The 13,192-nt window shown below is 46.0% G+C and overlaps 2 protein-coding genes across 2 annotated transcripts in view; both read left to right on the forward strand.

Moving 5' to 3' along the window:
* dnah12 (dynein, axonemal, heavy chain 12) overlaps positions 1 to 4,434 on the forward strand; it is a gene marked incomplete at its 5' end in the record, with an annotated part of 33,851 nt that extends 29,417 nt beyond the window's left edge. The window contains 10 exons of the mRNA XM_080534220.1: positions 166 to 306; positions 429 to 566; positions 771 to 1,004; positions 1,592 to 1,780; positions 1,892 to 1,995; positions 2,101 to 2,305; positions 2,568 to 2,705; positions 3,200 to 3,291; positions 3,388 to 3,455; positions 3,698 to 4,434. Coding sequence (XP_080390346.1) covers positions 166 to 306; positions 429 to 566; positions 771 to 1,004; positions 1,592 to 1,780; positions 1,892 to 1,995; positions 2,101 to 2,305; positions 2,568 to 2,705; positions 3,200 to 3,291; positions 3,388 to 3,455; positions 3,698 to 3,891 — 1,503 coding nt within the window. The 3' untranslated portion in view covers positions 3,892 to 4,434. The remainder of the gene's footprint in view (positions 1 to 165; positions 307 to 428; positions 567 to 770; positions 1,005 to 1,591; positions 1,781 to 1,891; positions 1,996 to 2,100; positions 2,306 to 2,567; positions 2,706 to 3,199; positions 3,292 to 3,387; positions 3,456 to 3,697) is intronic.
* A 1,770-nt stretch (positions 4,435 to 6,204) lies between these two features.
* Positions 6,205 to 11,894, forward strand: asb14b (ankyrin repeat and SOCS box containing 14b; the record flags this gene model as incomplete). Its single annotated transcript, XM_080534221.1, has 9 exons — positions 6,205 to 6,326; positions 6,438 to 6,493; positions 6,809 to 6,940; positions 7,274 to 7,432; positions 7,779 to 8,024; positions 10,354 to 10,522; positions 10,631 to 11,165; positions 11,306 to 11,459; positions 11,716 to 11,894. The coding sequence occupies 9 exons, from the start codon at positions 6,205 to 6,207 to the stop codon at positions 11,892 to 11,894; spliced, it is 1,752 nt and encodes a 583-aa protein (XP_080390347.1).
* Between the last annotated feature and the right edge of the window lie 1,298 nt (positions 11,895 to 13,192).

The following is a 13,192-nucleotide window of genomic DNA, read 5'->3' on the forward strand; positions in this document are numbered from 1 at the left end:
CACAAAACCCAGAATAGGACAGAACACAATAGAATAGGCCTTTGCTGTCCAGTCAGGGACGCCGATTCGCCATAACACTTCATACGTCATTATTTGAGACTTCTATATGTACTGTAGATACGTGTACCTGAATGTGCCTATCTCCAACCCCCTCCCCTCTGTCAGTTCCCGGTGACCATCCTGCAGAACGGGGTGAAGATGACCAACGAGCCACCCACAGGTCTCAGGCTGAACCTCCTGCAGTCCTACCTCTCAGACCCTGTCTCCGACCAGGACTTCTTCAATAACTGCCTAGACAAAGAGCTGGTATGTGAGGACACACACACCAACGCACCAGGCACCGCGCATGTGTTAGAGACACATCAATTATCCGTATATCATAGTAGGCTAGAATTGTGTCTAATTGTGTCTGTGGTTGTTTTTTTTAGGTCTGGGAGAAGCTGTTGTATGGAGTTTGCTTCTTCCATGCTCTGGTTCAGGAGAGGAAGAAGTTTGGGCCTCTGGGTTGGAACATCCCCTACGGTTTCAACGAGTCGGACCTGCGTATCAGCATCAGACAGCTGCAGGTAACAGTCCTATAACTTGAGATACAGAGAGGACACAGTAACTTGATTTGACAAAAGTCAGACCTTTAGAAAATAGAGAGAATAGGGAAGTAACCAATACAGTGTCTGAATTGAGAGTACAGTTGTCGAATGGCTGTATGGTTGTATAGCCCCACAGTTGCCTCCTTTCCCTCCCTCACCATGTCATGGTCCCCCCTCCCCCAGCTCTTTGTGAAGGAGTACGAGCAGGTCCCGTTCGAGGCCATCACCTACCTGACAGGGGAGTGTAACTACGGCGGCCGCGTGACTGACGACTGGGACAGGAGGCTCCTCATGACCACCCTGGCCGACTTCTACAACAAGGACATCATAGAGAACCCTCGCTACACCTTCTCCCCCAGCAGGAAATACTACGCCCCGCCCAAGTCCACCTATGACGACTATGTGGAGTTCATCAAGGTAAAAGGGGTACAGGGAAGGAATATGACTTGTATGTATCTGGTTGACTGGAATGTAAATGGAACAGGCACTTGTACATGTATGAATGAAGGATGAATAAAAACGAGTCATTATAATTGTCTGACATTAATGACATTAACCTTAACACTGATGCGGGAAAAGTCCATGTGCAAAGACCAGGTTAGAAATTTCGGTGTCATTCTAGATTCAGAACTCCCACATTAAGTCAACAACAAAAACTGCATATTATCATCTTAAAAATATAGTGAGAATTAGGGGTTATATGTCCAAGCAGGATCTTGAAAAACATGCTTTTATATCTAGAAGGTTAGACTACTGCAATGGCCTTTTTTCAGGACTCTCCAAACAGGCACTTAGACAATTACAACGTATTCAAAATTCTGCTGCGAGAGTCCTGACTAAAACTAGGAAGTTTGATCACATTTCTCCCATTTATTGCATTTTTTCTAAAGCACTATGAGTTTACATTAATTTTGATGAATATGTGCTCTATAAATACATCTCCCTTGCCTGTCTTTATACATTTTGGAGGTGATACAATCACGTTGATCGTCTTATGTTGGCAGAACCTTCCGCTCAGCCAGCACCCTGAGGTATTTGGGATGCATGAGAACGTGGACATCTCTAAAGACCTGCAGCAGACCAAACTGTTGTTTGACTCCCTGCTGCTCACCCAGGGAGGGGGCTCTAAGGGAGGGGCCAGCTCCGGGGGAGACGACACCCTTTTCGCCATCGCAAATGACATTCTCACAAAGGTTAGCAACCTCACCGATACTGGTCTTGTCAGAAAACGGAATATCGAATGTCCTCTCTGGAACCATTTGTTTGCGATTTGTCAGTTGAAACACGCTGTTTGCCTCCTTTAGCTCCCGGCTAACTTTGACATCGAGTCTGCCCTGCTGAAGTTCCCTGTGCTGTACGAGGAGAGCATGAACACTGTGCTGGTGCAGGAGATGGAACGCTACAACACGTATGTCATCACGTGACACGCACCTCTTCTCTCTGACTTCTCTGTATTTCCTTTGTAAGATCATTCTCATAATGGAGACTTAGAGCTTTGCCGTCCTCTCCCCAGGTTGTGTGTTACCATCCGTGTGAGTCTGCAGAACCTGCTGAAGGCCATTAAGGGGCTGGTGGTGATGGACGCTGAGCTGGAAGCCCTGTCAGGCAGCCTGATGGTGGGCAGGCTGCCAGAGAAATGGGCCAAGCGCTCCTACCCCAGCCTCAAACCTCTGGGCAGCTACGTCACCGACTTCCTCAACAAACTCAAGTTCCTGCAGGTCAGACCGGGTTCCATAGTCAATAGTTCAAATCTGACCCACTCTTAGCATTGTATTGATATCACTCTATGAATAAAAAAAAGAAGGTTCTAGGTTTATTATTAAAAGAGAGGCACGGTGAATGAACATGTATCAGATCTTCACTCAGTTTGAATGACCTTGATTCAAACGAATCTGCTTAAAAAAACAGAAATTAATACTGCATGTGTTTAAGAGTTGCTTTCTTGTCTCTTCCTCCCTCCTCTCCTCCGTGGTCTGGCAGGACTGGTACGACAGCAACAAGCCCAGCGTGTTCTGGCTGTCTGGGTTCTTCTTCACCCAGGCCTTCCTGACCGGAGCCATGCAGAACTACGCCAGGAAGTACTCCATCCCCATCGACCTGCTCGGCTACGACTTCCAGGTCAAATGACACACACTCTGGGACAGATCACAACAGTCATTGCTGCTACACTGCACCCTGTTGCACTACTTTTGCACTACCACTGTCATTTATTTTACTTTATTATTACTTATTGCTTTATTACTTACTACCTTATTGTATTGTATTGTTCATTTATTGACGTAATGATTTATTGACTGTTGTTGTAAAAGGAGCTAGATTCATGAAGCATTTCACTATATTAATTTGATTTTGATTTGATTTGAAACAAACACCAACAGGATCCCGCTGCGGTCCTATGGATGTGATCAAACATGGCACTTTTGGGAAGAAATAAGTCTCCCAGACAGAATAACACAGACAGAATGCATACTACATCAATTTCTTTTAGACATTATTATTATTATTATTATTATTATTATTATTATTATTAACCAGTTATAACCCAAACGGTGTGACAGGGCTCTGCTGTACTCACTGCTGATCTATAAAGTCCTGTTATTCCCACCTGACAGGTTCTTCCCATCGACACCTCAGATACCTCCCCTGAGGACGGTGTCTACATTCACGGGCTCTTTTTGGATGGAGCCCGTTGGGACAGGAAGAGGTATAGCTGCCTTATCCTTTTTTTAAACACCATAAAAACATAGTGAGCGTTAATGGAGACTTCAATTAACCGAGTCTGTTTTCTCTCTCCTTACAGTGGAGTCTTGGCAGAGCAGCACCCCAAAGTCCTGTTTGATACTGTCCCCATTATCTGGATAAAACCCAGTAAGAAAGTTGATACTTGTAGTGATCCATATCTATATATTTGCATCTGTTTCTCATCCAAGAGAAAAATAATAGATCATGGTTGAACCTGAAATGTAGTAGGTGACTATTACATTATGGGTGTTTTTCTTTTTTTGGCTTTCTATATATATCTTCCGTCTTTAATAATTTTTTGTTCTTTCTTTGTCTCCTTCTCTCTCCCCCGTCTCTCTCCTCTCCTCTCCTCCCTCCCTCCCACCTAGCGGAGAAAAAGGGTACAGAGCAGGCTCAGACCCTGTACGTGTGCCCGCTGTATAAGACCAGCGAGAGGAAAGGTACCCTCTCCACCACAGGCCACTCCACCAACTTTGTCATCACCATGATGCTGCCCACCAGCAAGCGGCCGCAGCACTGGATCAAGAGAGGCGTGGCCATGCTCTGTCAACTGGACGACTGAGCTTTATGCTAATTATGGAGGACACAACACTATTTCACACACAAGCATTTTATCCACTAATGATATACTAAATGCTATATTAAATATTATGTCCTGTGAACAACTAGACCGGTGTCTGCTACTCTTTTTTTGCAGCTCTTTTGCAGTGATGTGTGGGTTCTTCTGAGTATTTCTCACCAGATCTCAGGCCATTCTATCTGAAATCTTTCTTGGTCTTCCAGATCTTGCCTTGACTCCCATTTATTTTCTATTTCCTGATTATGTTTCTGACAGTGGAAATGGGTAGTTTGAAATGTTTTTGTAGCCTTCTCCTTGATGGTGGAAGTGAACTATCTTGATTCTGACATCCTTGGACAACTGTTTAGAGGAACCCATGGTTTTTAACACCAGACACAACAGCCACCGCAGTCGGATACTTTAGAAAGCATGGAGTTACTTCAGAATATAGTTCCTGGAATTATATTCACCTGACTCATTGAAGCCCTAACGTGTAAATCACCTTGGTTTGGGCCTTAGTAATCATCTTCTGAAACCTTGCTTTAAAATGAGCTCTCTGTCTGGACTTTTCTGAGAAGACTTTGACTGACAGACTGTCTGTCGTGCTATAAACTGCTCTCCTTTTGCAAAAGATAATGAAATACGTTTTCTATGCAATTTGAAGAAACCAGGCTACCTTTTTCTATTTTCTATTTAGATACTTAAATATTTTCCTCTGGCCCACTGTATATTTTTGTTCTTATGTCTTATGCACCAAACTCACCAAGTACATTTCCTGTATGTGAAAATATACTATGCCAATAAAAATAATTCTGATTCTGATTCTGATTTTGTGCCCATGTGTTGTATTTCTACACTGTCCTGGCAACTCAAACCCCCAGGACACTATGACAAGCTCTGCATTTGATGAGTCGACTAAGAGTCTGCGTGACTGTCTGTGATGTCATTGTGATTATCACAGTGTGTGATCCCTGTCTGATTGCCTGCCTGCATGGTGTTTAGTCAGTCAGTTAAACTGTATATAGTGTTGCCAGGTTCTGGCTGGGACGACCCCATGATCAGATATAAATAGCGGGAGATATAAATAGCGTTTCGAGAGCAGAGTGGCCTACTAAAGCTAGTGAGGCCACCGACACAGCCTGTTGACTGAAGGTAAACAGAAAACAAAAACTTCATTTTGATACAAAATGATTCCCTGATGGGGTTGACAGTGGTTCAGTGCATGAAATGTTGCCCTGTGTGTTCATTTGCAGTTCTATGACAGGGTGCCGTCTGTTTGTGAAAGGCCTGTTGCATGTTAACTATACTGTCAGATTAGTTGCAACATGTTTCTAATATAATAATATAAGCCATTTAGCTGATGTTTTCATCCGAATTTACATTCCTGTGAGTGTGTGTGTGTGTGTGTGTGTGTGTGTGTGTGTTTATGTTGGACAGAGATGTATTAGACCCTGGTAACAACAGGCTTACTAATATCAATATAGAGAAATGGGGCAGCTATTTCAAGTTAAAGTTTTCAAGTTTCAAGTTTCAAGCTGACAAAGCCGTTCATCATTGCACACATGGTTCCACAGTATACATGTATGAATAATGGAGAAGCCTATGTGATGACCTATTCACGATTATGTCGTGCTGTTCTAACAGAACCTTTATCTAGCGCACAAAATCACATTAATGCACAAGAGTAATTTAACAGTTTCAGAAGAAAGATATAAAATAAACAAACTGTACTAAATGAATGGAGTCTAACACAGGAGCATGGTGCCCATTACAGGCCTAACCCAAAACTCAAAGAAAACCTTGCTGTCCTTGTCCTTAAATACCATCACAACAATAGGACATCAGAGACATCGATGGGAGAGGCCCGTTGGCCTATACTATATACTATATACATTATAATAGCAAAGGAATTGACAACAAGTTATATATCCTCTCCCACCAGATATGCTCATTCAACTGTAAAAAGGTTTTCCGGGCTGAGAGAGGGGGGGCATTGATCACCATTCACAGTGGAAGATCAGACGATCACCGTCTTTGCATCAGCCACATTTAAATACATTTAAATACAAATACATTAAATTTAAATCACAAGCAAACCCGTCTACAAGTGTACACAGCATGACTGCACAGGTCTCTCTTCATGTTTACTGTGGAATGTCCCATGAGGCCCTCTTGGTATCTAAGGCAGTTGGTGACTCATGTGTCAGAGGTTTGGGTCTCTCTGGTGTCATGTATTACAGTCTTCGTTATTGTTGTCATGTCTCCACAGCACAAGTCAGTTGTTTCCTGGTGAATTAATCCTTTCCGGAGCGACAGATGAACACAGAGACAGAGGCAGGGGATGAGTTTGATGGATCAGAAGATGACTGGGATGAGGCTACACAGTACATGCTCGAACAGAGCCTGCTGCAATACAAGCTCAGAGGTCCGATCCCAGAGTAAGACCTCCCACACTGAAAAATACCTGCATATTTGTTATATGCTGTATATCCTCCGATCTTTGCAACTATACATGTTGTTTCACTGTTCTGTACAATAACTCTCCACAGGGACTCTGCAGGGATTCACGTCGACCCAGATGAGATTTTTACAGCAATAAAAGAAGGTGAGAGCAGTGCTTTTTCCCTGTAGATGCCCTCTCTCGTATAATATAATAATAATACAATCATAAACTTTATTTTACATACATTTTACCTTTTTAAAACAATGTTACAAAAATGCTTTAATAGTACTAATTGTTTTAAGAAGAGATTTAAAAGAGAATACTGAGCTTGCTAACCTAATATCCTCAGCCAGGTCGTTCCAGAGTCTAGGGGCCCTAATGGACGAATGGTATGATCGAAAGTCTGCTGATTTTTTACTTTGTATGACTCCTCTTATGAACCCTGTGTCCTGTCCGTCCCTCCTCACATCTCCCTAGGGGACGAGGAGGCACTGAGAAGGTTGACAGAGCAGCCGGGGCTCATGTCCAGGGTCAACGACAAAGGATGGATCCCTCTCCATGAGGCTGCCGTACAGGAAAACAGACGCATACTGGAGATTATCTACTCAGGTACTTGAAGTGTATTCTGATAGTCTAAGTCTATTCGGTAAAGAAACATACAATATACAACTGAATCATGAAATCCTTGCGTGTGTATCTTCACATGGTATGCCCAGACACAGTATCATCTGCACAGATGATCATCTGCACAGACACAGTATTATCAACAGACAGTAACAGTAACACGTACAGGTCTAACACAACAACAGGTGGGTTTTATACACTGGTGGTAGATGGAGAGCACCTTCCATAAGCTGTCAAGCACTTTTGAGACAGGGTGAAAAGGGAGTCCATTATTGCTGTATCATAAGCATGACTTGCAGAGGTGTGGGTGTGGTACAGCCTCCCCCCAGGGTGCAGTGCACTGCCGTACTCTAGAGGGGGAGACGCCACTCTTCCTGGCTGTGGTTCAGGGCCTCAGGGAGAACGCTACATTCCTGTTACACAACGGATGCAGTCCAGACGTCCAGAACGATGACGAGGATTCTCCACTAGTCGCAGGTATTCAACACAAGCCTTGATGATTTATAGCATTCTATTTGATGGGTGGCAGTTAGCCCCGAGGTTAGAGGAGGCCTTTGAGTGGTGTGATGTCTTGGAGGAGTGTGTGCGCGCAGAAATACCACATTCCAAACATTGATTGATTGATGACTGATTGGTGAATAAAATATGGTTTGTTTGATGTTGAAGTAGCATGGTTTGTTTGATGTACTGTATACAGTATAAATATAGGGTGTATATCTTTATGGCTTTTTTTTGTTTTTTTACGTCAAGTGAGTTTTTTAGGATGCATCATTTGATTACCTATTTCTTTAGTTCTTTCTACTCTCTCATCTGTTCTCCTCAGCTATACTGAATGACCAGTATGACTTGGCCTCACTCTTGCTTCGCTACAACTCCAAAGTGGACCAAACAGGGAGCCTGGAGCGTACCCCTCTCCACGAGGCAGCCCTCCTGGGCCTGGAGAACTTTGTTTGTCTGCTCCTGCACTCTGGTGCTGACCCAAACCTATGTGATGTCAACCAGAAGACCCCGCTGGCGCTGGCTGCACAGGGAGGATACTTGAACGTGGTGGAGGTCCTGCTAGAAAAAGGTGGGTTTGCTGTATGCATGTCAAATCAAATCAACGTTTATTTATCATAGACATAGACGATGTAGTAGACATCAACGCAGAAAAACAACACTCAAACAATCAACAATGCAATACAACATAATAATAATAATAATAATAAAATAATAATAATAATAATAATTTAAAAAGTATGTTGTACAGTATGTTGGGCAGTAGCAATAGTAGTAGTATCAGAGTGCAAATGTGCTGGGGGTGAGGGGCGGGGGGTGCTGCTGAGGTAGTGACAGATGAGCAGTGGGGAGGCAGAGGTAATGGCCTGCGGGTAGATAGAAGCTGTTCTGGAACCCGTTGGTCTAGCCGTTTGCCAGGTGGTAATCAGAGAGAACAGGGTGTGGCTAGGGTGGCTGCGGTCCGTGATGATCTTCCCAGCCTTCCTCCTGCACCTCCTGGAGGAGATATCCTGTACGGCTGGGAGCCCAGAGCCCGTGATGAACCGGGTCGTTTTCATCACCGTCTGTAAAGCCTCGCGATCGAGGGCGGTGCAGCTGCCGTTCCAGTCGGTTATACCAGGCTGTACGCATCCCTGTAGGCTGTAGGCATCCCTGTAGGCTGTAGGCATCCCTGTACGCATCCCTGTAGGCTGTAGGCATCCCTGTAGGCTGTACGCATCCCTGTAGGCTGTAGGCATCCCTGTAGGCTGTACGCATCCCTGTAAGCTGTAGGCATCCCTGTAGGCTGTACGCATCCCTGTAGGCTGTAGGCATCCCTGTAGGCTGTACGCATCCCTGTAGGCTGTAGGCATCCCTGTAGGCTGTAGGCATCCCTGTAGGCTGTAGGCATCCCTGTAGGCTGTAGGCATCCCTGTAGACTGTAGGCATCCCTGTAGACTGTAGGCATCCCTGTAGACTGTAGGCATCCCTGTAGGCTGTAGGCATCCCTGTAGGCTGTACGCATCCCTGTACGCATCCTTGTAGGCTGTAGGCATCCCTGTAGACTGTACGCATCCCTGTACGCATCCTTGTAGGCTGTAGGCATCCCTGTAGGCTGTACGCATCCCTGTACGCATCCTTGTAGGCTGTAGGCATCCCTGTAGGCTGTACGCATCCCTGTACGCATCCTTGTAGGCTGTAGGCATCCCTGTAGGCTGTACGCATCCCTGTACGCATCCTTGTAGGCTGTAGGCATCCCTGTACGCATCCTTGTAGGCTGTAGGCATCCCTGTAGACTGTAGGCATCCCTGTACGCATCCCTGTAGGCTGTACGCATCCCTGTAGACTGTAGGCATCCCTGTACGCATCCCTGTAGGCTGTACGCATCCCTGTAGACTGTAGGCATCCCTGTACGCATCCTTGTAGGCTGTACGCATCCCTGTAGGCTGTAGGCATCCCTGTACGCATCCTTGTAGGCTGTACGCATCCCTGTAGACTGTAGGCATCCCTGTAGACTGTAGGCATCCTTGTAGACTGTAGGCATCCCTGTAGGCTGTAGGCATCCCTGTAGGCTGTAGGCATCCCTGTAGGCTGTAGGCATCCCTGTACGCATCCTTGTAGGCTGTACGCATCCCTGTAGGCTGTAGGCATCCCTGTAGACTGTAGGCATCCCTGTAGACTGTAGGCATCCCTGTAGACTGTACACATCCCTGTAGGCTGTATGCATCCCTGTAGGCTGTAGGCATCCCTGTAGACTGTAGGCATCCTTGTAGACTGTAGGCATCCCTGTAGACTGTAGGCATCCCTGTAGACTGTACGCATCCCTGTAGGCTGTAGGCATCCCTGTAGACTGTAGGCATCCCTGTAGACTGTAGGCATCCCTGTAGGCTGTACGCATCCCTGTAGGCTGTACGCATCCCTGTAGGCTGTAGGCATCCCTGTAGGCTGTAGGCATCCCTGTAGGCTGTAGGCATCCCTGTAGACTGTAGGCATCCCTGTAGACTGTAGGCATCCCTGTAGGTTGTAGGCATCCCTGTAGGCTGTAGGCATCCCTGTAGACTGTAGGCATCCCTGTAGGCTGTAGGCATCCCTGTAGACTGTAGGCATCCCTGTAGGCTGTACGCATCCCTGTAGGCTGTACGCATCCCTGTAGGCTGTAGGCATCCCTGTAGGCTGTAGGCATCCCTGTAGGCTTTAGGCATCCCTGTAGGCTGTCTCATCGTTGTTAGTGATCAGGGCAACCACAGTGGGACTGTTGGGTTGGTATGCAAATTGAAGTGGGTCCAATGTGGCAGCTAGTGAGGAGTTGATGTGGAGCTTAAGCAACCTCTCAATGTGTATGTGTGTGTGTGTGTGTGTGTGTGTGTGTTTGCGTGCGCGTGTGTGCATGCATGCGTGTGTGTGTGTTTCTCTCTCTCCAGGAGCCTGTGTGTCTCAGTCAGACGGCTCTGGCTCTGTCCTGTTTGACGCGACCGCCGAGGGGAACCCTGACATCATCTCCGTTCTGCTGGACTATGGAGCGGACCCAAACACACCCCTGGACAGTGGCCACCTCCCCATCCACCGCGTGGCCTACCATGGGCACCTCCTGTGAGGAGTGGAAGATACAGTATTCACCTCCGACCTCATTTAATCATCCCTCTGATTGTCCGCTGTATATATCCTGCTAAGATGCCTTTTCCCCGCCTCTCTTCTCAGGGCGCTGGAGCAGTTGATCCCAGTGACTAAGATGGAGGCGGTGAAGGATAGCGGGATGAGCCCCCTCCACTCTGCGGCTGCCAAGGGAAACGTTCAGTGCTTGGAGGTGTTGCTCCAAGCGGGCTTCGACCCCAACTTCATGCTGCACCCCAGGGTGCGCCGCAAATACGATGACGAACGCAGGTCCGCCCTCTACTTTGCCGTGTCCAACGATGACGTGACGTCCAGTCGTCTGTTGTTGGAGGCCGGGGCGATGGTCAACCAGGACCCGGTCACCTGCCTGCAGGTGGCGCTCCGGCAGGGGAACTACGAGCTCATCAACACCTTGTTGAGGTACGGCGCTAACGCCAACTACTACTCTCGCGTCAACACCACGCACTTCCCCTCCGCCCTGCAGTACGCACTGAAAGACGAGGTCATGCTGAGGATGCTCCTCAACCACGGATACGACGTGCGGAGATGCTTCGACTGTCCCTACGGCAACAGCTCCCATGACTACGGACCCTGGACCACCTCGGTCATCAAAGACATGGTGGTGAGATGCCAGACAGTGATGGCCCCCCCCCCCCCCCCCCCCCCCTTTCCCTCTCTCTCTCCGTCTGTCTGTCTATCTGTCTGTCTCTCACTCTGCATTTGTTTGTCTATCTGTCTCTGTCTGTCTTTCTCTCTTTGCAGTTCTGTGAGGTGATTACAGTGTACTGGCTCAAGGACATCTCTGCACAGGTAGTGCGCATCATGCTGGACTACACCGACCATGTGACCTTTTGTACCAAACTCAAGGAGGACCTGAAGAAGCAGAAACAGTGGGCAGAGATATGTGAAATTCAAGGTAGGAGAACTAGACCTCAGAGTCTTTTAGCCGTCAACATCTCCTCTTTATGTTATGATGTGCATACTATCTGATCTATCTGATTTATTCAGTATGAATTCCGCCTTCTCAATTTTAGATCTGTTTGTCAGTTGTTATGATATGCCTACTATGGCTTTCCTCTTTGTTGAGTATGCTTTTATGGGGTGTTGGCCAACTGATATCCCACCATGGGGTTTACAAAGGATCACTTGAATTGGCTTAACTCTGTCTGCAGAGAACGTGCGTAGTCTGAAGCACCTGTGTCGCCTGAGGATCAGGGACAGTCTTGGCCGCCTACGTCTAAGAGCCCCAGTCTTCATCACCTTCCTGCCTCTCCCGCCCAGCCTGAAGGACTACCTCCGCTACAAGGAGTACGATGTCTACAGCAGGGGCAGCATGATCAGCCCAGAGTGAAGATACTGTACTAAGCAGGGCCCTCTCTGTGAAAGGGCTAAATGGTGATTATTTCTGGGTTTCTTCCTCTAAGTTGTAATCTAATGTTTATTGTACTTCTCTAAGGCAGTTATACAGCGGGGACAGTATGTTGTAAGATGTCCGTCTGGAAGTGAATACACTTTCCCCCTCGGCACCGACTCCCCAATGGGAAAAGATCCTGAGAGCAAGGCTATTCGGTAGAACTCCATTGAATCCAGAGTGCTGAAGTTTATTTCTGTGTATCTAAGCTTTTATTAAGATCAGACTTTTTACAAACTATTTTGAGCCAAAAGTGTGGCTCAATATCACCATAACGGATGTATATGCCTATATGTGTCCTTATTACAACATGATGCATATATGCAATATTTTGATTTATTTTTCTGTCATCTGCATTAAAGGTTTGTTGCACATTGTGGGATTTTGATACAGTAACATTGTGCACTATTCCTGCAACGTTTGCAGGAAAAGCGCTATACAAATAAAAGTTATTATTATTATTATTATTATTATTATTATTATTCAAGTGAAACCTGCAACCTCTGGGGGTCATTCCACTAAAGGTGGATCAGTTTAGCGGCGCTATAAATAAATGCGGCGCTCAGGGAACTCGAGATTGGATTTCAAGCCTCAGGTGATTCCTCGAATGAGGATCAGCCTTGTGTCATCAGTGTTCACAGAAGACAGGCTTACACATCTTCGATATGGGCGCGTGCACGCAGACATACGCAGCCCAGAAGAGTCGATCTGTCGAAATGAAGATACTCCACTCTGCAGGGGTACTACATTTGCGCAGCATTCCGAATTATTGATTTTTTATGAAGACGGAAAAATAAGATGTAAAATAGTGCAATACTGCCGCAATTAACAAGGCGAGGGAAATGGTTTGGCAAGAAATTGCTGACCGATTAAATGCGTAGGTCATACTAGCCCCAGTTATTGTTATATGTTCATATTTTAATAAATGAATATTTACTACTGTGGTGATATCAGCAGCAGGCTACAAACCGTCATATCGCCACAATGGCCTAGTGGTATCGACCGCTGCCATAGGATTTATTCTATATCGGTGGTTCAAATCCCTCTTCAGGCGCACTTTTTACTGCATTTCGTTGTCTGAATCTAATCTAAAATCTCATCTAAAAAAGTATTGTAGGCTATAAAATTATGGTGCAGGCTAATTTACAAGAACTGACACGATTACAATGGTGTTTGAAACCTTTGCATGAAATCTTCGGTTAAATGTAAAAAATAAATAAATGAATGACTTAGTCAAG

The sequence above is a fragment of the Nansenia antarctica genome (genome assembly GCF_963989245.1).
Source record: "Nansenia antarctica genome assembly, chromosome: 6".
Classification (NCBI taxonomy): domain Eukaryota; kingdom Metazoa; phylum Chordata; class Actinopteri; order Argentiniformes; family Microstomatidae; genus Nansenia; species Nansenia antarctica.